Consider the following 27,016-nt stretch of genomic DNA (forward strand, 5'->3'; position numbering starts at 1 on the left):
CAAATGCTTAGGTGCTAAATGATATATATTTAACCCTTGGTAATTTTAAAGATTTTCATTTGGGATCATTTGGAGTGGAGTGGGTTAAAACTGCTCATGGTGATTAAATAATAGAAGTGTAAGTGAAAAATACTTCTCCAGTAACAGATTTTTTTTCCCCTTTAACTGCCAGCCTTGTTTCCATAAAATTTTATGGAATGTTAGTTCACTGACAATGCCAGTATATATAAAATCTAAATTGTATGATAATTAATATTTGATACAGTCAATCAAAACAGTCAAGTAAAGCACATGGTGTCAGCTTTTGCAGAGTCTGAACTTCAGTGCAGCCTTTATGTTAGAAATCAAAGGGAAGTGAAAACTGGTGCAGTACTGCCTAGTCTAAAAAGGTCCTGATCAAGAACTAGCTACTTTAAGTCTTGTTAAATAGTCCACGATGATTTTTTAGGAATATTAAAAATATGAAGGAAACAATGAAATTAAATTAGTAAATTTCTTGTACCTACAAGAATACGATTTCAGTACTAAACATGAAAAATGTATTTATATACAGTAACATGGTTAAATGATTTTTAAGAAGAGGTTACAATTGAATATTAAAAACCAAACAAACAAAAACCAAAACCAAACCAAAACAAAACAAAAACCAACCGAACAAACCCAAGCAAACAAAAAACCCAAATCACAAAGCCCAGAGGATTTTGTGACACTGGAGAAACAGTTGACCCTCAGCAGCTCCTACTGCAACAGTTTACACACAAAGTGTTTTTAGTGTTTTGAACAGCACATATAGAAGAACTAAACTAACCATGAGGGAAAACACACTCCCACCAAAATTAAAGGGATAGGAGGAAAGAACTATCACTATTTTCCCAACAAACTCCCAACATCTAGAAAACTATTAAAACTTCACCTCCTCCCTCATCCACCAGCACTACTGCTGATCTCAGGAGAGACTTCTCCTCTCATTCAGTACAGACCTCAACATTGAGAAAAACAGAGATAAGAAGCCCTACAGACATGGAGTGACTCCACCTCTGTACGGGGACAGGGATACTTGTAGACACACAACAAAGAAAGATGAGGGATATGAAGCAGTAACTGGGTAATGTTTCTTCAGCTTAGACTCCAGCCAGCACAAAGCCACGTTTGAGAGACTTCACAGGCAGCAGTTCACAGTCCTGAAGCAGCAGTGACTGAGTCATCACAAACCAGGCTGAGCAGCTGGATTTCAAATGAGAAAGGAGAAGCAGCAAACACACTGTGCTGCAAATGCTTATGATGCCAGCACCAAAGCAGGAAAACACAAAACTAGATTTAAACAACTGTTTCATTTTCAAAGTGTCAGATTTCATAGGTTTGCCAACAAGATCTTTCCTTTTGTTCTTCAGTCACAAAGCTGGCCACCATACCTGTTTCTACATATGTCCTGGTTAGTCTTTTAACTGTCAAAACTCCCTGGCACCAGTACTGCAAACTTCCTGCTTTCCCAGCAGCTATCACTGCAGGTATACATATATATCTATATAATCAGCTAATCTTCTTAGTGGTGCAGAAATGTATTCTGTTAAACACTATCCCTGAAAATTTTATCTGAGCCATGGGGCAAAGAAACATAAAGCATGACTCCTCCAAACTGTTGAAAGAACAGATGATCTCTAACGCATGCAAAAAAATGAGAGCAACACCATGTAACTTTCTCAATGAAAGGATTTAAGATGGATACCTAAGAGCAAAGTGGATAATAAAAGTCAACCTAAATTAGACATCACACACACTGCTCCTGGGATTACAGGGGATAAAATGATTTTGAAAATATTTGCATAGAGATATTTTCTTGTGCAATGCAAAGCTTCAGAAAGTTCTCTTTCCATGACTGGGATCTCATGTTTAAACATCACACTGTTAAGAGTTATAGAGAACTAACGGGAATTTGCAATTAATCCACCTCTTTGCAAGCAGGCATACAGTAACATTTTATATCAGAAAACAAAAATCATAGGCATCATCAACACATAAGATCAGGGGAAAGTCCTGAAGAAGTTTCACACAGAAAGACTTTTTTTTCTTTTTATAAAAAGAAACAATAGCTGCTACAAGTGCAACAAAAACTTCCCTAGACTAATTTCTGGGGTTTATTCAACAAAACTATCCGACTAGAAAAAGCTTGGTCGAAAAAGAGAACTGGTGCACTGCAGCAGCATTCCCGCTGTCCCCACTAACTAGGCCACCAATGTGGAAAAGCACGCACACCCTTAATAAACTCTGAGGTAATGGACCACGGCAGCAACACAGCGCTGACTACGGCTCGAGGCCTAATTTCAGGTTTCAAAACTCCGCACAGAAACGAAGGCCCATCGCTCATCTCAGCTGCAAGAAAAGCAACTTCTCATCAGGGCGTGCCACAGCCGCCCAGGTCAGCCTTCCTCTGGGGCTCCTTGCTGCTGTAAGAAATAGGGTGAGAGAAAGGGGAGAGCAAAAAGGAGGCACACAAGAACCTGGTAACGCAGATGCACACAACCCAAGGACTACATCGTGCCCCAGCGCAGCTGCTGGGCGCAGGGGAGAGATGGCGCAGGTGAAGAGGAACGCCAGACCTCCCCCGTGGAAGCGCAGGGCCAGTGGGTCAGCTCCCCTCAAAGGCCCAGGACAGTAGAAGCCGTGGGGGTAAACAATCCTCCCGGAGGACGAGCGCAGGGCAGAGGAGTGATAAAAGGTGGGGAGGCGCCCGTCAGCTGGCGGGGCAGCGGTGGGAGGTCGGGCTGGGGCTTCCCTCTCCCTGGAGGGGGGTTTCTGATCCCGACCCCGCTCCCCACCGCGTCCGGTATCGCTCACCAGAAGAGCAGGTTGGCGCAGACGAAGCCGCCCAGGCTATGGAGGGGACGCTCCCAGCTCAGCACCGCCGCGATGCAGCAGCCCACAGCCAGACCCGTGTCCCCCAGCAGAGCCGCGGCCCCGCCTGACAGCTCGGCAGGCTCCGTATCCTGTGCTGCCGCATCTCGCTCCTCGATAGCCTCCGTCCGCTCCTGCCCGCTGCCACCACGCTCCCCTCCCGACTCCGGCTCCGCACCGGGAAGCTGCGTGCTAGCCATGGCTCGGTGGCGGCGGCCGCCTGGCTCCGCTGGGCCGGGCGGGGCTGGGGCGGGGTTGAGGGCGGGGCGCGCTGCCGGGGGGGCGGGGCCCGCAGCGCCGCCGTTAACGGCCGCGTCCCGCGCACCGGGAGGTTGCTCTCCCGGCAGGTGCCGCGAGGGGCTGCGCCTGCGCGTGGCAGGTGCCGGGGGGCGGTGCTTGGTGAACACGGGTAGCGGCGTGCGTGCGTGCGGGGGCCGCGGGCAGTTGTCCGGGTGCGCGTCCGGAGAGGCAGCGCCGCCCTTAGCCCCGCCGCGGCCCCTGCCCCGTCTCACACACACTCCCCCCTCACACACACTCCCCCTACACATGTCCCCTAACTCCCCCTCACACACTCCCCCTACACATGTCCCCTAACTCCCCCTCACACACACTCCCCCCTGCACGTCCCCTAACTCCGCCTCACACACACACCCCACTCACATGTCCCCTAACTCCCCCTCACACACACACCCCCACACGTCCCCTAACTCCCCCTCACACACACTCCCCCCACACATGTCCCCTAACTCCCCCTCACACACACACCCCCCTACACATGTCCCCTAACTCCCCCTCACACTCCCCCCACACATGTCCCCTAACTCCCCCTCACACACACTCCCCCCTACACGTCCCCTAACTCCCCCTCACACACACACCCCCCTACACATGTCCCCTAACTCCCCCTCACACACACACCCCCCTACACATGTCCCCTAACTCCCCCTCACACACACACCCCCCTACACATGTCCCCTAACTCCTCCTCACACACACCCCCCTACACATGTCCCCTAACTCCCACTCACACACCCTCCACGCACAACCCCCTCACACTCCCCCCAGCACGCGTTCCCTACAACATCCCTCTAATAATCATCATGCAACCCTCATGACTCCACCACACACACTCCCCTCACGCCCCCTGTACAGCACCACCCTCCACAATACCCGCACGCACACATCGCACGCACAACCCGCATGCCTCGTGTTCCCTTCCCACCTGTAGGGCCCTTGGAATGGCAGGTGGTGGGCTTATGTGTGGAGCAGGTGCTCCAACTATCTGTGCCTTCTGGTGCGTGGGGCTTTTGCCCAGGTTGCACAAGTGACCAGGGAATGGTGTTGGGGGTTTGGTTCCCTCTTGGGGAAAGCTGGGAAGCCAGCCGATTTGTTGGTCTGGGAGATGGTGTGGGGTGAAACCTGCCAGAAGATGTTACTACTGAGGTCCCTTCTTCATCTCTTCCTTGTGTATATACCACAGCCAAGCAGCAGCCTCCAAAATCCTAAAAAGCAAGGAATTGTTGCTGTCACAGCGCTAGGAACTTCTGAGACCGTTAATGAGGCTACAGGAGTTTCATGCATTCCATCTGTATCTTAAGTATCCAAGAAACATGCTTGAAAATCCATACTGTCTTGTCCTGTCATCTTCACTACCACATTCCTGGCCAGCCTCAGGGTCAAGGTGGGAGTTTAACACTTCCCTCTAAAGTGGTGGTGGGTGTAATAGCTAATGTGAGTATTGGGGAACAGAGTTCTGAGAGCTTGCCTGGTGAGAAATGGTGCTCACCCGTTCCGCTGCTGAGCACAGCCAAAACTGGAGTCAAAGAGCGTGTCTCAGTGTAAACTGCATGAATTTAAATAATTTTAGTGTAAGAGCAAAGTAACAAAACCAGAAGAATAATTTTGGGTTGGAAGTTAACATCTGTTCCTAGCTTAACTGAGGACCCCGTTAGCTTGGGTTTTTTATGGGAACAGGAGTGATACTCATTTGATACTACTTGAAGGTCAACATGCCTTGTTTTCTCTGAGGTAAAAGAAGACAAAGTAAGATCACAAAATTAACTAAATTGCAGTGTTGACTGTGGATTGCAAATCTGCTCTGTGTTTTGATCAAATGACCTTAGGAAGGAGTTAAGTTACTTCCCTGATTCCACCTGCTCTGTGCAATGTATGAATTGCACCTGAGAGGAAACATACAGGGCACTACATAATCATTTAAGACTTTTCTGAAGGACATCTTAGTTTTATACTAATTTGTTGTACTACTGTGCTCTTCCGTCTAGCAACCAGGCAGAATAATAAGCCCGGCTAAAAAGTGATTAAATATTGTCTTCAAAGGTCTGAGAACAAAAGGAAAGAGAGGCTCGCTGAAGCAACTCAAACACACTGATAGAAAAGAAAGGCTATAGAAAATAGTTGCAGCAAGACTGGAGAAGCACTTTGTTGTTTTGCTTTGGTTTTGTGTTGATGAATAAAAACTGCCTTAAAAAGATGGTCAAAACAGGGCGTTGTCACCATGCTGGAAAACAGGCAGATGCCTCATACGTGTGCTGGTGATTGCTTATGGTTACTGAGCACTCCTGTTGTCACTTGAGCATGTGATGGTTTTCTAGGGTGAGTGCAGTGGCTTCCTGCAGGTACCGATTCCCTGGTTTTGGGAGTGGGAGTTCAGGGAATCTTATCAGTAAAAACAGCATCTTCTCACAAGGAAAAAGGGGTAGCAAAAGGAGTACAAATGAGGGAGTTTTTCCTGTACTTACACTTCTCTTTTTTCAGACCACTGTAGGGTGCTGTGTTACCTGTGCCAAGCTGGTGTTCTAGTGAACACTGTTCGTAATTTGCCAAAACCACCCCCAGCTTAGCCAGCGGCAGATTGCTTTCCCTTGCTAGCATTCAGTTACTTCAGTCACATGGACTGTCCTGTCCAGCATCTCAGTCCAGCTGACTCCGAACAGTTACTAGGTAAGCGTGAAGTCAGGTGTTCCTTACGCACTTTTGAAGTGACCATGAAATACTTAGCCCCAGAAAGGACACTGTGGTTAAAAAGTTTAAATTTTGGTTTAACCAGCAGTAGAAAATAGCAATAAAATCCTATGTTCCTAAGGATTATAACCATGGCAGGTTTCAGGCGATCCTTCCTTACCAATATTACACTTAAAAGAACAACCAACCAACCAACCAACCAAAACATTTGAGGACAATTGTGTGCTCACTCCCCCATAGTTTATACTCTGTGCTGTACTCCCAGTCACAGGAGTTCACAGAAAAAGGGAGATGGAATCTGGGAGGGGAGAATGAGGTGGGATTTCAGTGAGCAGGATAGATTACAGATATGGGAACTCTTTCAGATTTTGGTTAAACTTCCATCCATTCTAGATTACCGGCCTCTGCTTTCCTGGACTATATTGTGAAGGATATGAACAGAAATTAGAGAAAAGTTCTTCCAGAATAGGTTTTGTAATTTAGCTAATGGCAAAAAAAAAAAAAAAGCTTCAAGTACTGATGGATGTGAGCTCTCTTTCCTCTTTACACTGTTGATAGTTCTTGGACTGGGTTTATATAAACGAGCTTACTGAAAGCACTCTGGTATAAACATCAGTGTGAAAGAAGAGATGGATGATTCACTCCCAGCTGTTGAAAATTTAGATGTCTTTTTCAGAAAAAAATAGTAGGAAATATGTTGTCTGTCTTTGATATTTCTTCATTTTGATGTTTTGCCTCCCAGAATTTAGAAGGTTTATGTGCAGTTTGTGAGTTTGTGCTGGGAAAAACTAGGACTAACACCCAGTGCACAGTTGCATGTGTGAGCTGTAATGCCCAATTTAGGTTAGGGACTGCGCTTCTGGTGTCAGAGTAAATGATGGATGAAAACTGAGGAGAAAGCTTTGTAAATGGTTGTATCAAAGAAGCTTATGATTATCAAAGCATTCTAATGCTTCTGAAACATGTTTGAAAATTCTGATGTAGGCATAGAGCGACATTGCTGAATTCAATTGAGGATTTGCCAACCGTATTCTGGGCTGCATCAAAAGGAGCATGACCAGCAGGTTGAAGGAGGTGATCCTGCCCCCCTACTCTTCTCATGAGACCTCACTTGGAGTATTGTGTGCAGTTCTGGTGTCCTCAACATAAAAAGGACATGGAACTGTTGGAACAAGTCCAGAGGAGGCCACGAGGACAATCAGGGGACTGGAGCACCTCCCATATGAAGACAGGCTGAGAAAGTTGGGGCTGTTCAGCCTGGAGAAGAGAAGGTTGCATGGAGACCTCATAGCATCTGAAGGGGGCCTACAGGGATGCTGGGGATGGACTCTTCACTAGGGACTGTAGTGACAGGACAAGGGGTAATGGGTTAAACCTTAAACAGGGGAAGTTTAGATTGGATATAAGGAAGAAATTTTTTCCTGTGAGGGTGGTGAAGTACTGGAATGGGTTGCTCAGGGAAATTGTGAATGCTCCATCCCTGGCAGTGTTCAAGGCCAGGTTAGATGAAACCTTGGGTGTTATGGTTTAGTGTGAGATGTCCCTGCCCATGACAGGGGGGTTGGGAACTACATGATCTTAAGGTCCTTTCCAACCCAAACTATTCTATGATTCCAGGCTCAAAATGCTATGATTTCTCTTTCACCCTTTTTCTTAAAAAAAAAAAAAAGAACAAAACAAACAAACAAACAAGAACAAAACAAACAAACAAAAAAAGAACACAATAGAAAACTCCCCCAAGACCCCCAACCCCCCCAAAAAACAAAACCACCTTGTTTTGGTGGGAATGCTCACCAGAGCTGCTTTATCACTCCCTTCCTCAACTGGACAGGGGAGAAAAAAAATGTTAAAGGCTTGTGAGTTGAGTGAACACAGGGACATACCACTCACCAACTGCTGTCATGGGCAAAACAGACCTGACTTGTGGAAATTAATTTATTACTAATCAAATCAGAGGAGCATGAGAAATAAAACCAAATCTTAGAACACCTTCCTCCATCCTTCCCTTCTTCACTCATGACTTTACCTCCTCCCCCACAGTTGTGGGGGTTGTGATCAGTTCATCGCATATCTCTGCCACTCCTTCATCCTCAGAGGAAGACTCCTCACACTCTTCACCTGCTCCAGTGTGGGGTCCTTCCCACAGGAGACAGTCCTCCTCCAACTTCTTCAACATGAGTCCCTTCCATGGGTGCATCCTTCAGGAACAGATTGCTCCACCATGGGTCTCTTCCATGGTGTCTGCAAAGCTGTTGCTCACAATATTCTTACTCCTCTCTTTGGCTGCTGTTGCTCCTGCTGGAGAACTTTTTCCCTTTTTGAATATGTTACCTCATAGTCACTAACACGGTCACTGGTGGTCTTGGCGTTGGCCAGCAGTGGGTCTGTCTTGGAGCCAGCTGGCATTGGCTTTGTTGGACATGGAGGAAGCTTCTGGAAGCTTCTCACAGAATCCACCTCTGTAGCCCTATTGCTACCAAAACCTTGTCATGCAAGCCCAATACAAACTACCTGGTGGTACAAAATGAAAAATATAACAGAAGTAACAAAATTGTATGAATGTTGCTGCTACTTATCAACAAATCTTACTGTTTGGTGATTTTTTTGTTCCTTCACTGATAGGTTATGCTTCTTAATCCCTGTTTAGGACCTGAGACAAAGGAATTTAGAGAAGAAAATGTGTGTTGACAAACTCCACAGCTATGGCCAAGCCAGTTAAGAAACCACTTAAACCATTTGTTTTTAGCCCAGAAATACTATTGTACAGCAATCTCATTAAAAATTTGTACAATAATTTATACAATAGGTGTTCAACACCAAATTGTGTTACTCTTTTGTCTGTTTAATCATGCCATGTAGAATATCAGTGATTGATTTTTATTGGATCTAATTCCTGACCTAATTACTATAATTTCTTAGATAGCTGTATCTGCTTGAATATATATGGTAGAGAGTCAATAATGACTTTATAGGTTTAGCTCCACTCTTTGGTCAACTCCATCTGAGAGGAGGGCATGCAGGTCAGCAACTTTTTTTAGCCCAGCAATTGTCTAGAAGTAAAGTTTTAGAGGTTAGTTCATGCACGAGGTGTCATTGGCAAGGAAGAATTAAAATTGCTGCGTATCAGCAGATTTGTACATTAGTTTTTTGGCTTTATTTGTAGGGAGAGGGATCTAAACAAAACTATTAGTCTTGTGGTAAAACTATACAATGCCTTAACTATTTATTGTGGAGAAGAAAGTAATTATATGCATTTGATTATTACATTGACTTTATGAACTTGGTTTTTAGATGTATGCAACATGGGTGATTTGTCAGGAGTTGATGTTTGACACCGTGCTTTCTTGAAAAGCTGTAGTTCAAGAGATCATGGCTCTCAAAGTGGGAAGCAGCATGAGGGACACAAAACTGAGCAGCTGAGCATGGGGAGAGTATGTTTGCTGTGTGAGTAGCCAGAATTGCATTCCCAGCTGCTGTCAGGGAGAGGGCTACAAACTGTGGTCTCCACAGCTAAGGCTAGATGAGGGCAGTGGATGTATCAGCGTGCTCTGGCAAGGGATAATAGCAAAAAGGTAATTTCACTTGAGTGTATCAGATAGAAATTCTTGGTAATCTGTGGAGAGGACAGTTAGGTGTAATGTTGGGTTTAGCAAACTGTCAAGTTTCTAGTGGGGGTGGGGACTAAGGTAATGCCTAGCTAGAGAAAACTGGATTGTGGCTCCATGCCTGGAACTGACTGTGGTAGCATGTAGGGGGAAATATGCTCTCAGGAGGGGGCATGTATGAAAAAGGTTAAGGAAGTGTCTTTCAGATACAGGTCCCTTTATATAGGAATTTCCCAGAGTACACATAAGATCCTTCCCTATAATTGAGAAAACACATCTTGAAGATGGGATTTCATCAACTTCTACTGGTTTTTATTTTAATTTTGACACAGTGAGATGGAAGGATGTTTGTGATCTTATTGTTGATCAGTTGGTAAGTATCAGGAGTGTAATTCAGGGCTGCCAAGGTGAGTGTGAATGACTAGCAGCAAAGGAAAAAAAAAAACAGTGAAAAAAAGGAAGTGATCTAAAAAGTCTGAAAATTGCTGCTTTAAGATACAGAATAAATGAATTCTTAAAAAAAATAGTAGAAAGGTGGCAAAAACTTTTATTAATTTTTATTAAGTGACCGTAACCATATAAATCACTAAGGTTAATAATTTTGTTACTAGGGATGGATTTGAGATCCTTTTAAACGTTTTCATTAGCAACACAATTGTAAGAACAGTGTTTTGATGTGTATGAAGCAAAACTAGGTAGAATAATCCTAAAGGAAGGACTGGATGCTCTTATGGATAGGAGTAAGAGAAATAGCATGTAACAACATAGAATAAAATATCATATGCTTGGGTACTAATTTCAAGAACTAGTTGGAATCTTGTAAGTTGATTAGATTTGGTCCTTTTTCCTCCTGTTTTATCTTTATTGTGCAGATCTCAAAGGATGTTGCTATGAACAGGGCTAGTGACATTGTGAGATACAGGTAAAGTACTTTCAGTTGATAAGAGTTTTAGACTGTTGTTACAAAGCAACAGTAAGGTGTTTAGAACACTGTACCATCCCCATCTCCTTTGTTTTGTTCTCCTACCCCAGACTGTTGTCTGCTGCTAAAGCCCAGGTAAAATCCTGCTATGGACGGAATAGCTCGCTGTGTAGTTCACTTCTTTGGACCACTGCTGCCCTCTTCTGCTTGCTTCTCGTAGCTGTTGCTGTCTGTGTTTTTGACATGTTGCACCAAAGGCCTTGTGTCTTTTGTGACGTGTTGTGGAAAGTTTTCTCAGTGGATTCCTTAAAGATTAAAATTTATTAGATGTTTGCTAGTGATGCGAGTTTAACTGGCATCAACAACTTAGGCGTTTGAAAGAAATAGGGGTAGATGGATAGAATGGCCCATGAACTAATTGCAAGTGCACCTCCCCACAATCTGCAGCCACCTTGCAGCCCTTTGCGTGTATGTATTTGTGAAGGCATGGCTGCATCACAGCACGGCTGGTAGCAATATTCCTCTGTCATCTGATGGAGTGAAATGCAGTGGGTTTCTAGGGCTCCCACCACACAGAATTATATTCAAATCAGTGCTGTCAACTTTAGTTTGTACCCTTCCGTATTTACTTCACAGAGCTGTAAATGATCTGGTGTGCAAGCCCTGCAAGAAAGTCTGTCAGTATTGAAGCAGCTGCTATAGTTCTGCCCAAGTGCTGTAAAATAGACTTAGGCCAGCATGACTTGCAATGGTGTGGCATGTCTATGGTAGGTGTTTGTACTGGTGTGAACCTGCGTGTACCTGTTACAGCTGCATGCCTCAGAAATGTGGGGCTTGAAACCTAGGTTTCTGATGCAACACTTCTTGGGTGAAGCAATTTCCTCAGCATAGCTTGTGTAATTGAGTTTATTAACAATTCTGGCACCCTGTCAAAGGGATCTATGTGTATTAGAAGGCAGAGGGAAAGTGCTAGACTGAAGCCTGAGGACATAGGTGGAATTGAGGCATGGCCAGCTTTAAGGCGTGCTAAGAAGATAATATCCCTTTGTATTTTCATTGCAGCTGCCACTCCATTTCTAGGCTGGACTGCACAGTTTCTGCCCAGTCCTGGCTCTCACAGCATCATGTCTGGCCAGTGTGGTCCTGGGGCTTTCCTCACTATGGCTGTATTAGACCAGGCACAGTCTGAGTGTGTGGGAACCTAGTGTGTGCTCCCAGAGGGGTTTTGACAAGGTCAGTGTGAGTGCCTGGAGGTAGCAGATCTCCTGGAGCTGAGTGAGTGGCAGCACCACAGTTGGGGCCCATCCTGGTCCCATTAATGAAGACAGGGATGGGTGGCAGGCAGCTGCACCACCACTAGGTTGCAGGGTTGCATAAGCGGAGCACCCCAGTGGCAGAGGAGCAGAAAATGCTGCTCTTCATTCTCTCAGAAAATAAGATATTGTCAGATCCTGAAAACCATAACATGCAGTAAAATTCCACTTCTCTCTGTAGGGACTGAGTAAGGCAGGGTTTTTCTCCTAGAACCCTTTAGCTACTATTACTCAGTTCTCTATAATTTCTGATGCACTCAGAGAGTGTAGCAGTTGCAATACTATGGCCTGTCCAGAAGTACAGACCTGCTCTTTCTTTTATAAGTAGTGGTAAGCCTCTATAATGTTCTTCACAAACATTTATTTCAGAACAAGACTAAAAGGAAAAATGTATTCTGTGAGAAGTTCCTCTCCTCTCTTCAGAAAAACTCAAATGCTATATGCCAGAGATAATATCTGTCTCAAGCAAGAAATCTCATGTATTCTTGGAATAAGCTTTTCCTGAAGCAAAATACTTTGCAAGAATAGATCATCTCCTCAATCAATTTTTTAAAGATTTTATCCTTTAAGGAACACTGTTCTCACTTCCAAAACCACGTATATATCTACTATGCAGTATTTGTTTTTATAAACTGTGCATTCTTGCTTGTATCGACAATTATGAAATACTTTACTTGCCTCAACAATAGTAATTAAGATTTGCATGGCAGGTTGGCAGAAGTGGCATGAATGAAGAGAAACTCTTAGATGTAGTGATAGGCACTTCTGTGTGTTGACTAAGAGCAAACATCCCTCCTAATGGCTGACAGCATTCAGAAGTCAGTCAGGAGGTAAATGAATTGGGATTGGAGAAATGGTGTCAGCTTGTGACCCTAAAGATGACTGTCACCTTCTAAACTGTTTTTTTGACCAATTAATGTTGATGTGTTAGGGACTTCTCTGAACATGTTTACAAACAGCACACGGACAAAACTGAACCTTCTTGCTGCACTGGCTGAAATGAATAAATTATGTCATTCCAAGAATGCCTTGCTAAGAGCAGCTTAATTCTTTCTAAATAACTAGCATATGGATAAAATCAGCAATATTACAGTCTCAGATACTCAGTGTGTGTGTAGCTATACATACCAGAGCTATAGCTCTCCCATTTTTTTTGTCTTTCTTAAGTTACCTTTGCTGGGAGGGTAAGAACATTAAATTAGTAGTATTATTTAGCAAGCCTTTAAGGACTGAGGGGTGGTGTCATAGAATGACTAAAAGGATCTGCCAGTTGGAGGAGGGTGTAGGATTTCTCACAGTATGCCTTGTTCTCTATAAAGGCTACGTACACTTGCAAAGGCAGCACATGCTGCGCTACCATGCTGTGGCTGGCTAGTAAAAACAAGCCATCTTACATCAGGGCTACACAAATAGCAAAGGCCTGACTTGCACATTCCTTGTGGAGTGGAATTGCTCATCAGTGCTTCCTCTGTCCTGTTGGTGTAATGGACACATATCACATGGTCAAGGAAACCTGCCCCATCCAACTCAAAGCACATGCACTTTCCAAGCAAAAACATATATATACACACATGTAGCCTACACTGTGTTCCTGGCTTTGCTCTTAAGAAAACAAACACAATCAGAGCTTTGTTTCAAGTCCAACTCAGTATGAAGCGGAAACATAGCACACCACATATATTTTCTTTATTGCTGGACTTTTTTTATTTTCAGTGATTCTTTAAAGGCTGAGGTTTTTAAAAACAGTAAGGTTTTTCAGGTTTCTTTTTTTTTCTGTGGACAAAAGATACCTTTGATCAAAGTTTTGCCTTATATTACAGTATTTCTGTACAAAAATAAAAGTCCAAAATCAGCTTATTATTAGCTGATATTCCCCAATTTATTTACATGGTACTGTCAAGAACCTTCATCAGGCAACCAGGTGAAATAGAGAACTCTGTATTAAAGCAGGTGTATTGCATAATTTTGCGTTCTCTAGTCAACTGTGAAGGACTCTGACCTTTGGCAGTCTGGGTTGGCAAGTCCAGCCAGAATTATAAAAGGGTGATGTCTTTAAAAGAAAAAAATTAATATTAAAAACTCAAGCTGACATTATGGAATATTGAACTGATAATTTCCGTATTAAGGTAGTCTATAAATATTCTCAGCTACATCTCTCTTTATAATACAGCAGATACAGAATGCAGACTTCTGCTACTTATACGGTAATACATATTTGCAATAGTAAAATCAATGTATGAAAATTTTGGAATTTGTTAATAAAACTGCTTATAAAGTAACCATACAATTGTAACAACTATAAATCTGAACTATTAAAATGTACAGAAGGACTGTTTACACCATTGCACATACTTACTCCCTTTGCTTCAAAAGACTTCTGAAATACAGAATAAAATTAATCAAATTTTCCTGACAGCTCAAATACACATGCACAGTGTGCACATCCATGGAAGCAAGGGGAAACAAAATGTTGGTGTCCATCAGGAAGGCTGCCAGCAGCTCTCCAAGAAACATACCTTGCTCTTCTTCCCCTTCCCACATGTGTATAGGCCAGTAGATTAGTGCAGAATGGATGAATGTAACTTTGTTTTCAGTGTTCTGAAAGGTCAAAAAAAAAACCAACCAACAAACCTCCTCTTGACTTTTATCAGCAATTTTAGGTCAATACAAGTTGGGTTTAATATTGTAAGGCACTTATTACTGCTTGTATCGCAGTGGATCAAGTCTTAAGGCATTTGTTACATCAACTGAAGATAATAACGCTTTGGAAAGTTTTGAATGAGCCAGCAGTTCTAGTATGTAATGATTTCAGCTGATTTACCCATCCCCACCCTGTGGTCTTTCTAAAACAATGTTTGAAGATATTTTCCGTGGAAACTCCGGTTCTCTGTGAGCTTGTCAACAGACGTGATCATTATCATCAGGTCGTTTTGAGGCCAAGCAGTGATATGTTCTGTTTGGAGCACAGTAGAACTGGTTTTGTTTTCACCTGGAGCTGCCCTGACTTCCATGACTACTCACTGATCGAGAGGTGCTGTAGCGTTTTTTCACGATCATACTGATGTAAGCTTTCATCAGCTTTGCAATGTCAACCACCTGCCAAGAGCAAAGTTCTTAGTAAGGGAACAGTATATGAATGAATTTCTTTATATATAACGATATAAAACGGTTGATCTTTCAACAAAACCCTTTTGCAGTTAAACAAGAATACTCAGCACTTCTATCTATCTCATTGTGTCTTTCCTTTAGCTTTACAGGGATCTTGAACAGATCTGTAACATTTAGAGCAATTACTTAAATTACTAAGTAGCCTGGCTATCAGAACAGGAAGACCACAATAACAAAATTCCTTCTTTCTCTTACCTCACTAGTTTCAAAAAGCAGTTCTCTTTCATCCACCACAATCTTGTAGGTGTTGGCAAGTGGTGCACCAAATGACAAGATATGTTCATACTGGAACACCTCCAGAGGCCTTCCTTCCCCACGCTTGTAGACAGACACTGCATCAGCACTGACTCCAAGCCACAACTCTTGCGGGAATCCCCCTTCTTTGCACTAGAGGAGAAAATGTAAGTTAGCAGCAAAGGAAACAGAGAGAGCCACGCAACCCTTACTGTGAACATTCTTGTCTGTAACAATTTTTTGACAAGTGCATACTGCTTATCCCTCTGTGAACACAGCCTTTTACACTTCTCAAACTTGTTTGCAACCCATCAGACTAGCATTCTGTCCCTCTGTATTTTCTGGTCAACTAGTAGATTTAAATAGTTACAGTGCCTGCTAGCGGGTGTATGGTTTTAATATCTGATTTTTTTTTTACCTCAGCTGTCTGAGCATTGTGATCCCATGTTTATGGTTTCACTACTTTGTAATGAAATCATCATGTATACAGGATAAACGGTAGTTCGAGTGTTCAGGAGGTCTTACCTCTACATCAAAGAGCGTTGAGCCATAGCCAGGCCATTCCTTAATCAAAGCCATATACTTTGCCATAGCCTGCTCCTGGTTCATCCTCTGGAGTTTTTTCCATTTGTCAATAATACTAGTCCTAGCAGCTGAGATTTCTTCTTTGACCCACATGTCTAACATCTGATCCTCCTCAACCTTCTGTTTGCTGACAGAGCCACTGCGAAAACTCCTCCGCAATGTTCCTTCAAGAAAGCTGGCTCGTTTCTTCTCAGCCTTCTCTGCTGCAGTAAATGTTTTGGTAGACTGTGTAATGCGAGACTTCAGCTTTTGCAAGGGATAGACTTCCTCCATTTCTGGCACAGTGGTATGCAGAGTGTAATCTCCCTGAAGGTACTGAAGACGCAAAGCTGCAAGGACCTGGAGAGTTTCTTCAGGGGCAGGGTAATGTCCTCTAATCACTGCTTCATGAGCCTATCAAGGGGGAAAAGGTAGCTTTTTATGTACAAACAAGTCTTTGAAAGGACTGAGAGAAATAGGAAGTCTGTTTACTGCCAGGCAAACCCAGGCTCTGAAATAAATGATCCATTAAATAAATCAAAAGTGATTCCCTTGGCAAATGTGTTGAACAGGGTTTACTAGAACTGTGAGGTAATTGAGGAACTTGCTAAATGGGAATTACTGTTGCTAGTACAGCCCCTGGTGAACTCACATATATAAAAGCACCCGAATTACTTATAAAAAAAAAAAAAGAAAATGAAAGAAGAAAATGTAAAGGCAAGAAAATAAAAATCTAAACATCTGATTGGGAGGAAGCCATCTACATTCAAGGACATTAGAAAAATAGGTATCTAGTTTTACTTACTGCTGTCAATGATCTGGCTCTGAAAACTGATGTTTTGAGCCAAAAAAGGAAAGCCCTGGGACAGCTTTGTAATAATCCTCACTGAGGAGAAAGCAGTAAATGAATCCCAGATAAAATTCGTAAAACATTTACATGTTATAGTAGTCTGTAGCATCAGGGATGAGATTCTGAGCAAAGATGTTGCTTTAAAATCCTAGGACTTCCACACCCATTCAAATCTTTGGAAATGGGCAGCAGCTAGGATTTATTTATTTCTTTTCATATAATACTAGTACAGGAAAGAAACATCCCTCATGTCTGGAGATGCAGGAATTGCAAGCAGTTTAGTCAACACAAAGAAAGATAATCACATCTAATTAAGAGCTTGTTCATTTAGGTGTACGCTTAGGATAGAGACAGAATGTGCCTTTAAACATACAAGATAGTTTACCTGAGATTATACACATGCAGAAGAAAAAGCTATCTTGTTGAAATGGAAGGACAGTATTTTAATGAGAAAGAAAATCTTCCAGTTCTTCTTCGGTGCCTCATGAGTTAAAGGATTCAAACTTTAAAATAATGGAGGTTACAGAAACTGATAACAAAAGGGAACTTTCTTAATTGGCTGAAAAAAAGTTGATGACTGACATCAAAAGCAGGCAATTAGGAAAAAAGAAGAGAACTGGTGTCAGAATGTAATAAGTCACCTCTTTAAGCTATTGCTATAATGTTAATTGTAGAGATTGAATGTGCCATGCTTTATAACTGAAATACTATTGTCTTGGGAAGACAAAATATTTGGCTAAACACCAGTCCGAACAGAATGCTGCATGAAAACTGCTTCAGTGAATGTGCTTACAGAGAACTATCTAAATTTGCCTCTTAAACCAATCATGTAATGTAAAATATCCGATGCAGAGCTCTCATGGATCTTCTTGCTGTTTGAACTTCATCCCAAAACAAAAGGCATTAACTGGCTGACTCCTCTCTATGTAAAAACAGCCAGTCAGAATGGCAATGTTTCAAGGCCAAACTAATGCAATCAATTGCCCAGATCTTTCAGCCAACAATACGCAGTTCTGGGTTGAGCTACTATAGTAGGCTCTGGAAAAAGACATTTGGTAGACTCATGATGAAATGTGGTGCCAGAAAGCCAAACTGTGAACAAGGAAGGAATACTCTATTACAGTCAAGATGTTTAAGATCCTGTGGAAGGGAACAAGGCTTCATGCATATGAAAATTGGAATATGTCATTTTTTGGTCACATCAGGCTTGCTCACCAACAGAACACCAGTGTCTTGGCATTGCAAATAGCCTTACACAGAAATCACTATCTGTTTCTAGTGCCCACCTGAAAGAAGCTGGGCACTGGAAGAATTTTTAGGTATTTGAAATATAATATAAAGGGGGAAGTTCAATCAACAGTAATAAATGCCATCAGTGAGAGTTTCTGAGCAACTACAGGACTTCATATAATAGAAATCGAACTGTTAATATAGTCAATTTTCATTATAAATCAATTTCCCTTATGTTTTACAGTATGTCCTCATCCTCAGCGCAGCACATTAAGTGGATTTCTGCTAATCCTAGCAATTTTACAGTTACTGCTGAGACTGGACTGATTTATTTTACTGTGGTGCCTATCTATATATGAAATCAGCTTTTGATTTCAAACAGAAAAAGCTATTATTCAATTAGTTCTGTACAGCTGCCAACATGGGTCTCTAATAATTAATTTGCTTGCCACACATTTTTCACTTTATTTCTTGCACTTTCCTAAGAAAATGGCTCCATAAGAGCAAAATGAAAAGCATTATTTTATTTTTTTAATGTGGCTTAGACCCAGTTATCCAATTTTTTACCACTATACACAAAGCAATTCACAAGTAGTAGAGAAGAAAAATTGCAACACTAGGTAACTCATGTGTTTCACTTGTGTCAGGATAAGCATATTTTGACCACTGAACTACTTTATTTGCACTTGATGCTCGAATAGTAGTGCATTTACATAGAAGCATAATCAAAACTCTCTCTGTGCTTCCTAGATCTCTTGCTTTTTTACTCGTCTTAAAAATGCCTCAAAGTATAACCTCTGTTCTTTACCTGCTCAAACATAAAGGCAAATTCCACGCTATCTTTTGGAACATTTTCTGTGTCCAGGAAGCAGTAGAGCTTGAAGTAGAACTTCCAGTGCATCTCCCCAGCTTCAGCAGTGGCAGCAAGCCTGCACAGATGTGTGAAGAAAAAGAGATCAGATTTATGATATCAGGCTCCTTTCTAAATTGACACCTGAAGAATCTAAACAAGGCATTCAGCTGAATTTTGCTTTGTTACACCTGCTATCAATCTGGTATTGCTGACTGGAGCTAAGTGTTTTCCACAGTTGTATCTGGCTGATGTCATCTGAGGTGGTGGTAGTGGGGTGTATTTAGAGTCTACATGAAAATCAGGGACTCACAGATGTTGACTCAGTTCTCAGTCAACTATTACTAACCCAAATTCTTTTAATAAACTTTTATTTGTGGCTCAGTCAGGTGTTGATAAAAGCAACACTATTAAGTCCTGTTATAAAATGTAATTGCACAACAATTCAGACATTCCTTTCCCCCTCCATTATTATGTAGATAAAGAGGGCCGATCACCATGCACGTAACGTTAAGTATGACAAACAGGTATTTAGACTTGTATTAAATTTTCTTACTGCAGTCCTACGGGTGGTTTAAGTTTTACTGGTAAGAAAAATATGAGCCATACTGTGGGACTTCTATGTGAAGTTAGATAATAGGTAGTAAGGATGGCAGTGACTGCCCAGAGTTCAGTTCTCCCAGTGCCCGGGCAGCCACAATGCTAGTAATGGTGGAAATATTTGTAGTAGTAGAAAAGAAAATGTGGATAAAATAGTGATGAGAAATATCACTCTACTGGTGTCAAGACACAGAAAAACCAAACACAAGTAAATAGGTGGCTCATTAATTCCTTCATGAAAAAAAACAAAGATGCTTTTGTTCCAGGAATGGCCACGTGTGTCATTCAGCTGCACCATCACAAACAAGTAAGAGAAAGGGAAAATTTCCAGTGTCAATAATGCTGAATTTATTTGATTGCTACTTGTTAGAGTGGAGAGAGAAGCAGAGGCATACTCACTTTTCAAACTTTGCCAAGACATCTGCCACGATGGTTCTGCTTTCAATTGCTTTATCAGTAGTTCCATTGTATTCAAACAAAGCAAACATGTTTCTGCTATCCTCCATGGCCAAGCCACGAATTAACTTTTCAACCACCTAATGAAAAACAGCACATGAAAAAAAGCATAGCATGGAAAAGCAGCACCACAGAGTAAGACAGTTAGAAGAAAATTCAGAGCTAGGTTTTACATTAGGCTAAAAATGTTAGCAACTTGTTCTCATCAGCAGTATTACTTGCTGTCAAATCCCACTTTAATTTTTATCCTAAATAATGTTGATTCCTTCATATAACTCCTGTATTTCACCAACCCAGCAAGAGTGTTCCAGTTTTAGAAAGCAACTTGACTCTCAAACGCACTAGTATCTACTCAAGTTATTCCAGTAATGCTTCTACTGAATTGCTTAGTTTTTCCTGCAATTTTTCCTTTAAGAGGGAACTACAGTTGGGTAATTATCTGCAGAATAAAGACAGTTTATATAGCAGGGATTTCTTCAGAACATACTGGGGGACCGGATGAACAGCTCTGTAAGCCCTCCCCTCCCCTGAAAGGAGTGACTGGTAGAGAAGCCCCGAGTGTTTCCAAAGTTTAATGCTACATGGCTGTCTAGAATGAGTATGTAAAGGGACACACTGATTTTGTGTCAAAGCTGTTCTGTCACCACTCTCACCTCTCCAGCTGTAGTGTGCGAGTTGATTGTAATCTTACAGGAGCCCCCACCATGGCAATAAACTGTGGATGTCATCTCCTGCCTGCTGATCAGAGCTTCTATTTCATCCCGCGATGGTACAAACTCCCTGCATTTGGTTTTCTTCAGAGATTCATAAGTAAAATGTGCATATTTCTCCATTTCAGTTCCTGGAAACTGGTCACGAACCCTGTGAGACAAATGCAACTACTTTAAGCTGCCGGTTTGTGAAATATAAAGTTTTCTTTTTTGGGAATGCTTGTTTTTCCTGAAAGTACTTCTGTATCCAGTATGCTATTTTATTGACATGGTCAAAGGTTTATCTCCACTGTCAAGGAAGATGTTTTAACTTGTGAAGTGCTGTGGGATAACTTAGATAATTTCAGCATTCTACAAACTTAATGGAAAGAAAAAAGTGAACTTTTGTCACTAGCTATAGGAATCTTGCAATGACTCAGATTTGACAGGAAACAAACTATGAAAATCTTCTTGTAATCAACTCCACTTTTTGTCAGTAACAGTTTTTGTATGAAGACTAAACTGCACTCAGGTACTACACCAAAAAGCAATAAAACATACTTGACTGCCTCACTATGTGGTAGTGTCACTTAGGATACTTGATTTCTATCCTGATTTTCTTAAAGATTCTCTCTAGACCTTACTGTTCAGCAGTTAATATTATAAGTATTAGATTTAAGTTGTTAGTACTCACAATTTTAATGAACTCAGTTATTGAAAACTGTTGAATTTGGGTGGCTTTCAGTACAGTGTTTCTATGATACTGCCAGTGATAAAATACCAGATTCTCAAGAGCTACTAGGGTTTAACTGTTGTGAGGAAGTACACTGATTCATGATCTACAAGGCATAAAAAGATTATTGCAGTATTACAGAAATACTACAAAACTGAAACCAACCTATAAATGTTGTATCAGCTACATTTTTTTAACTAGGAGGCCAGTTTGTGAGCTGAATTAAACTGAAAAAGTAATCAATATTGGATTTTTTCATTTTAACAATATTATATGAAGTGAAATTTTTGCACTGATTTTACTTTGGTTGAATGACATATCTTCAATACAAGCATTTTACAAATATTTGTAAAATATTAGATTTAGCAAAGTGATTGAAAAAGTCCATATTCTGCCAAAAATACAGACAAAGCTTTTAAATTACTGAGAACAGCTTGTTATTAGTGGACTAACATTTACTTACATGCATTTACTACAACTTCTTTTTAGATTCTTTGTTTGGCATAATTAGTTCACTAAGTGAATGCATCTTCAAGTCTCACTTCAAGATAGGTATGTAAACACTTCACAAGTTGTGGTGAATAAACTTCTTTTGTTGCTTTAGGAATTCAAAAGTTCTTACCTTTTGAGATGGAACTTCAGATATTTGAGGATGCTGCGACTTGGCAGAAATGTGCAACTCATGCAGGTGAGTATTTGCCAACTGTAGAGGTTCCCCACGCTCCCAGGGTTAGGCACTTTATTGGTCTGCTTGATGAGCTGACAGTAGAGCTCATCTCGAAGAGGTCGTAAATCATGTCCTGTTTGGAGGATACCTTGGATTATGGGGATGGGATCAGACATAGACTCCAGCTGCTGTAAAGAATTAAATATCTTGATGGCTTCATCTTGCAGAGTTGTGTAGCCTTTGTCTTTTAGCACTACAAAAAAAAAAATTTAGGGAGGAAGGTGTTTAGTCTGAGATACAGCAGAGAAAGCATTCAAGCTTAATATAGGAATTGCTTAATGCTGTTCTGTGACCCTCATTATGCAGGATGTTAGAATGGGTCTTTTCCATTTCAAATGCATGCTGCATACTCATTTTATGAGTTAATTTGCTATTGAGATTTGTTCTGAATTTAATGAAATCCCACTTCGACATTTTCAGCAACATAACTTAAAAAGTCTATCTTGCTTGGTTGGAGTTTTTTAATGGAGAATCTTCCTTCAGAGTGCCTATTCCTTTCTCACTGTCACAACAAAGTGAAAACCTAGTCAGATCATAAGCGAAGTAAAGCATGACTGTGTTACAGAAAGTTACAAAGATACATGGCATCACTCCTGTCTACAGCAGTAGCATTTCAATTAAACCCAACCAATATTACTAAACTAGATCATTGCTATGGTGCTGACACTTGCTTTTTGAGTGCTGGAAAAGGCAATGATTGTTTTTGTACTCCAGATTATTCAACATGGGCTAACAACTTTCATAGTCTACTTAAAAGAACCATGCAGTTCTTGGGTTCAAGAGATGGAATAGATTGTTTTGATGTCTGAATCACTCAGGTCTACCAACCATCAAAGCACAGAACAGTACAGATGCATGTTACGAAATTTCTAACCTGACATACTATTACAGAAAATAACTAGAATTCAACTGCGAGTCAAGGCAATAACTAAGCATCAGTCCATCTGTGGAGCTACATTTCATATTGGAAAGATTTAGGCAGGACTTCCACCTCAGAGGGAGCTAGATGTTCCTGTCTATGGGGAATAAAGTGCAACCATGATACACTCCTCTGTGGGACAACCTACTGAAGTGCCAAGAAGTTCAGAATTGTGCCTTGCCATACAGGAGGAGGGGGAAGAGAAGGGAAAGGTTTCTGTTGTCATTTGAGCAGAAGGATATCACTTGAGTTACCAGGAAGTCTTCCTTGGAATAACTTAGCTTTTAATCAACTCTTATCCTCATCTCAAGGATGAAACTTCTGATTTAAGTCATATTTTCTTTAACATACAGTCACAAAATAAGATAAGCAAACTCATTTAAAGACATCAAAATCACAACCATCAATAGCTCTGAATGATTCATTCAAAACAGATTTCTAAATCAGCGACTGAACTAAGGATATTAGAAGACATGATTACACCTGTTTTGGGAGTAAATGGACCATTACATTTTAAAACAATGTGCACTCAAATGTTGTTTCCCATAATTAACGCTTTGCACCACAACTGATGAAACTCACACTTGTTAATTGAAAGTTGTGGCTGCTGCAGCCCCTAACATAGGTAGGAAGCAACAATGATTTGAGGAGAGTACGATTCAAGGACACTGAATGAATTTGGTTCAGCTGCTTATTTCAGTGCCAGGCTTTTCAAATTCAGTCTTCTTAGCTGGGTTGCTGAGGGTAACAAACTTATATTACAGCAGCAAAAGCAACTTTCTGTAACACCTGTGCAGGAATACCTCAAGTGCATTGATCTGTGCTAGACAAACTGCTATTCTCTACCTCCCAGCAGGGAACAGGGAAATCTGTCTATTTCTGTTATAAACATGTATTTTGCTTACTGTTATTTTGCTATAACCCACTGAGAAAAAAATTCCATCCTCTGGTTTAGTCTTTTATAAGGCAAAGAGTTTCTATGATTTAAAAACTTACAATTTAGATTGATGTCCCCATACGGCAGCGGCAGTAATGGCGAGTGCAACGGGTGATGAGTGTAACGGAGAATAGGGTTTCTCTTATAAATCTGTTCAACCACATCAGCATTCAGGCAGTTTTCCTATTGGGGTAAGAGACAAAGTAGGATTTTGTGTCCAGCATTAACAGTTTCATAATTTTTTTTAAGTGTGTTTTCATTTTACATTATTTTTTAATTAAAGTTATGAAATACTGGAGTAAAACATCTGTATTCAAGTTTTATTAAAAAAAAATATTTCTCCAGCATAACTAATTGGCCTTTTCAGTTAGAATCTACAGTAGCTACCATAACAAAATAGTCCAGAAAAACTGCTGTTGTAAACTTGATGTACCCACTCTGACATCTAAATTCTATTCTTTGGCCAAGCTTGATCGATGTGTGACCACTACCATGTATCAACTGTAAACTCCCACGTACATTTGTCTACTGATCTGAAGAACAGCATTTGTAGACTTGGAATTTAGGACTTGATACTTCTTTTCCATGAGAGAAGAGGTGGCACTCTAAGGGAAAAGGTTGGTAGCAGTTCTCCCCTCTTAAACGTTAGCAGAGATCTCCAGGACATTCTCTGCCTATGCATGCAGTATCTCCAACAGGACCATAAAGCATTGAGCGTTAATTGAGTATGTTTCTCATCACACAGAGACATGAGATGCTTAGCTCATACTATCACAGAAGAACCATAAACAAAAAATAAATCACAAGAGCTGTCTAGTCCACATCCTGGTATGCTGCTCACTGTCACATGGCCAAACAGGTCTGCTAACTCATGAACCTGCACACTATGCTCTACTGCCAGGTATAGCAACCTCTGTCAAGTTACACAAACCAGTAAAACTTGTTACTGTTTTCATGGAAAAAATTTCCCCCTCTTGCCCTCCAAGTTGCACTTCATACTTTGCTCTTTTACTCTTTAGATAGAAATTCCTTTATCAGGTCAGTGAATACATTCAGGTTCCACAATTTCAGGCCATGCCACTATGCGAATAATACTTAGTTTTCTGCTTTATTGCCCAACATGCCAAAGCCAACATAAAAAGGATTTAAGCAACCATTCTTTCCCAACCCACATCCTCCCGTTTGTGCCTACCTTAATATCCTGAATAAGTTGCTGAGTTGGGGTATCAATTGGCGCTTTTGTGTCAATTACATTCTGGATGGCACTTGACCAGCGGGTAGCCTCATTAAGCAATTTTGTATAGAGGCGGTAACAATGTTTGCGTCCATATACAGTTACATTCCAATATCCTAGCACAACAGTAACAATTATTAAACATAGAAGCCATATCTTTAAAAATACCCCAAATTCTATCTGAAAAAAACTGTAGTCCCATTAGACCCCAAGTACTACATTGTGCATCATGCTGGCAGTTTTACAGGGACTAAGAAGTTGCACGAGTACTTAAGTATCATAATACAGATACTGCAGTGTTAAAGGCAATGTATTCCTTTAAAAAAGCCTAGGAGCAACATCAGAGTATAACCACCATGATGCAGCCTCCTGTTTTATCCAGTAATCTTAGCAAAAGTGACCATAAGACAACACTATGGAATACTGTTAGCTACTTGTGGCTTGTGGGCCCTACTTCTCCAGTCCTGTCGGTAACAGGAAAAACTGAGACAGTCTTGCTTTGTACGTGAGTCTTTCATAGTCTGTGGCACACATGCAAACAGATATAAAGCATCAACTACTTCTTCTCTAAAAAAGTCATTAATTTCACACCAGTGAAGTGACAACTATGGTAGGAAGATCATTTCAGTTCAAATTCTCCCTCTGCATCACTGTATGGGCTTTTTATGAAGCAGATGCAATTAAAGATCTTTTTCATCTTTCACTAGTGAAAAACTCTTTGAAGTGTCAGTGACCCCAATGAGATTATATAGGACTGTCAACAGTCACCTGTTATTTGCAAATAGCCACTTCCAAGTTGAAAACCAGTTCTGAAAATGAGCTGTGTCAGGTACAGCATGGAGGTTAGCACAAAGAGGACTCTTACCCTAGATGTCCCTATAACTTGTTCCACCAAAGTTAGTCCTCATAGTTCCTCAGCACATAAAATAGTATATGAGGAGAGTGCTGCTCCTGTCTTTCCTCAGGTCTTTGATGTGTAAACGCAAGTGTTCACACTAACTCAGCAGCAGTGTCAGTCTATGACAACTTGGATGTGGGCAAGAACAGATTTTACTCCTGTACATATTATCACTGCTGTTTTTCCCAGGAATTACATGTAAAATGCTTCAGTGACCTAGGAACCTTATTTGTTCAAACAGCAACCATAATAATCCATTTAAAACATTCTTATGCACTGTTTGTTGCATGACTAAGTAGTAGGACAGAAGGTATCTGAGTGCATATTTGAAGAAGAGCAGTTACCTGTCTCCTTGAAGATTTTTTCATCAGGCGGGACCACTGAGCAGAGGCTGTTCAGAACCAGTGTACCCAATTTCAAAGCATTTTTCTCTGAACTCTTGTAGTAGTCCAAAGAATTGTGTGTCAAAACAAACCAACGCTTCTTTAGTTTTAATGAAGACATCTTCGGGTTGTTCTTTACTTCCTTGTGTAGCCATCCTGGTAAAGACACAATTTGAATCACACAGTTTTTAAAACAGAGTTGCACAAAATTAGGTTGCTAAAAGTTTTATAAAAAAAAAATAAAATCTTTTGTCAACCTAGAAAAACGCTTTTATCATCATTACAGTGTTTTCTTACATGGCACAACAGGAGTATAATTTCAGCTATATTAATTTGTGAGTAAACTCCACCGTACGTGGAGATGAGGTTCCAACACTCCTGTGCTGGCACATTATCCAGATTGTACTGTGTGAACAATCTCTTTGAACCTTAATAGATGTTATTTACTTTGTTACTGCTCCACTCTGTTCTTACCCCTCACAATGAATTCTTGTCCCTCCACTCTAGTGTCCCCCTTTGACCTTTGGAGCAGGGTTATCCAATGATGCATCTCTTCAGGAGTGTCAGCATTACAGTGAAGAACACGATTAGCAGTGATGATCACAAATGAATTTGGTCTATGAAAGTAAAAGAAGATTGAAAAGCCTTTACAATCAACATACATGCTGTTTATACCTCACTCATCATAACCACAAATACTGTCCATTGTCTACATTTTCTCTTCAGATAAAATCCGTCTACCTCTAAAGCACTTATTTCAACACCACTAAACCTAAAAAAAAAAAAAAGAAAGAAAAAGTAAAAGGCATTTGAAAAGACTCAATTATGTT

General features: G+C 41.0%; 2 protein-coding genes across 2 annotated transcripts in view; both read right to left on the minus strand.

Moving 5' to 3' along the window:
- RETREG1 (reticulophagy regulator 1) overlaps nt 1–3,117 on the minus strand; it is a 62,900-nt gene extending 59,783 nt beyond the window's left edge. Inside the window, exon 1 of the mRNA XM_031052868.2 lies at nt 2,836–3,117. Coding sequence (XP_030908728.2) covers nt 2,836–3,092 — 257 coding nt within the window. The 5' untranslated portion in view covers nt 3,093–3,117. The remainder of the gene's footprint in view (nt 1–2,835) is intronic.
- Nucleotides 3,118–13,378: 10,261 nt separating this feature from the next.
- The window catches only part of MYO10 (myosin X), a 157,081-nt gene continuing 143,443 nt past the window's right edge, over nt 13,379–27,016 (minus strand). Inside the window, exons 31-41 of the mRNA XM_031052807.2 lie at nt 26,661–26,803; nt 26,148–26,342; nt 24,864–25,021; nt 23,731–23,854; nt 21,711–22,008; nt 20,320–20,527; nt 19,610–19,746; nt 18,569–18,689; nt 15,642–16,094; nt 15,078–15,269; nt 13,379–14,810 (exon numbers count right to left, since the gene is read on the minus strand). Of these exons, the coding sequence (XP_030908667.2) occupies nt 14,700–14,810; nt 15,078–15,269; nt 15,642–16,094; nt 18,569–18,689; nt 19,610–19,746; nt 20,320–20,527; nt 21,711–22,008; nt 23,731–23,854; nt 24,864–25,021; nt 26,148–26,342; nt 26,661–26,803 (2,140 nt within the window). The 3' untranslated portion in view covers nt 13,379–14,699. The remainder of the gene's footprint in view (nt 14,811–15,077; nt 15,270–15,641; nt 16,095–18,568; nt 18,690–19,609; nt 19,747–20,319; nt 20,528–21,710; nt 22,009–23,730; nt 23,855–24,863; nt 25,022–26,147; nt 26,343–26,660; nt 26,804–27,016) is intronic.

Source organism: Melopsittacus undulatus, chromosome 1 (assembly GCF_012275295.1).
Source record: "Melopsittacus undulatus isolate bMelUnd1 chromosome 1, bMelUnd1.mat.Z, whole genome shotgun sequence".
Lineage (NCBI taxonomy): Eukaryota > Metazoa > Chordata > Aves > Psittaciformes > Psittaculidae > Melopsittacus > Melopsittacus undulatus.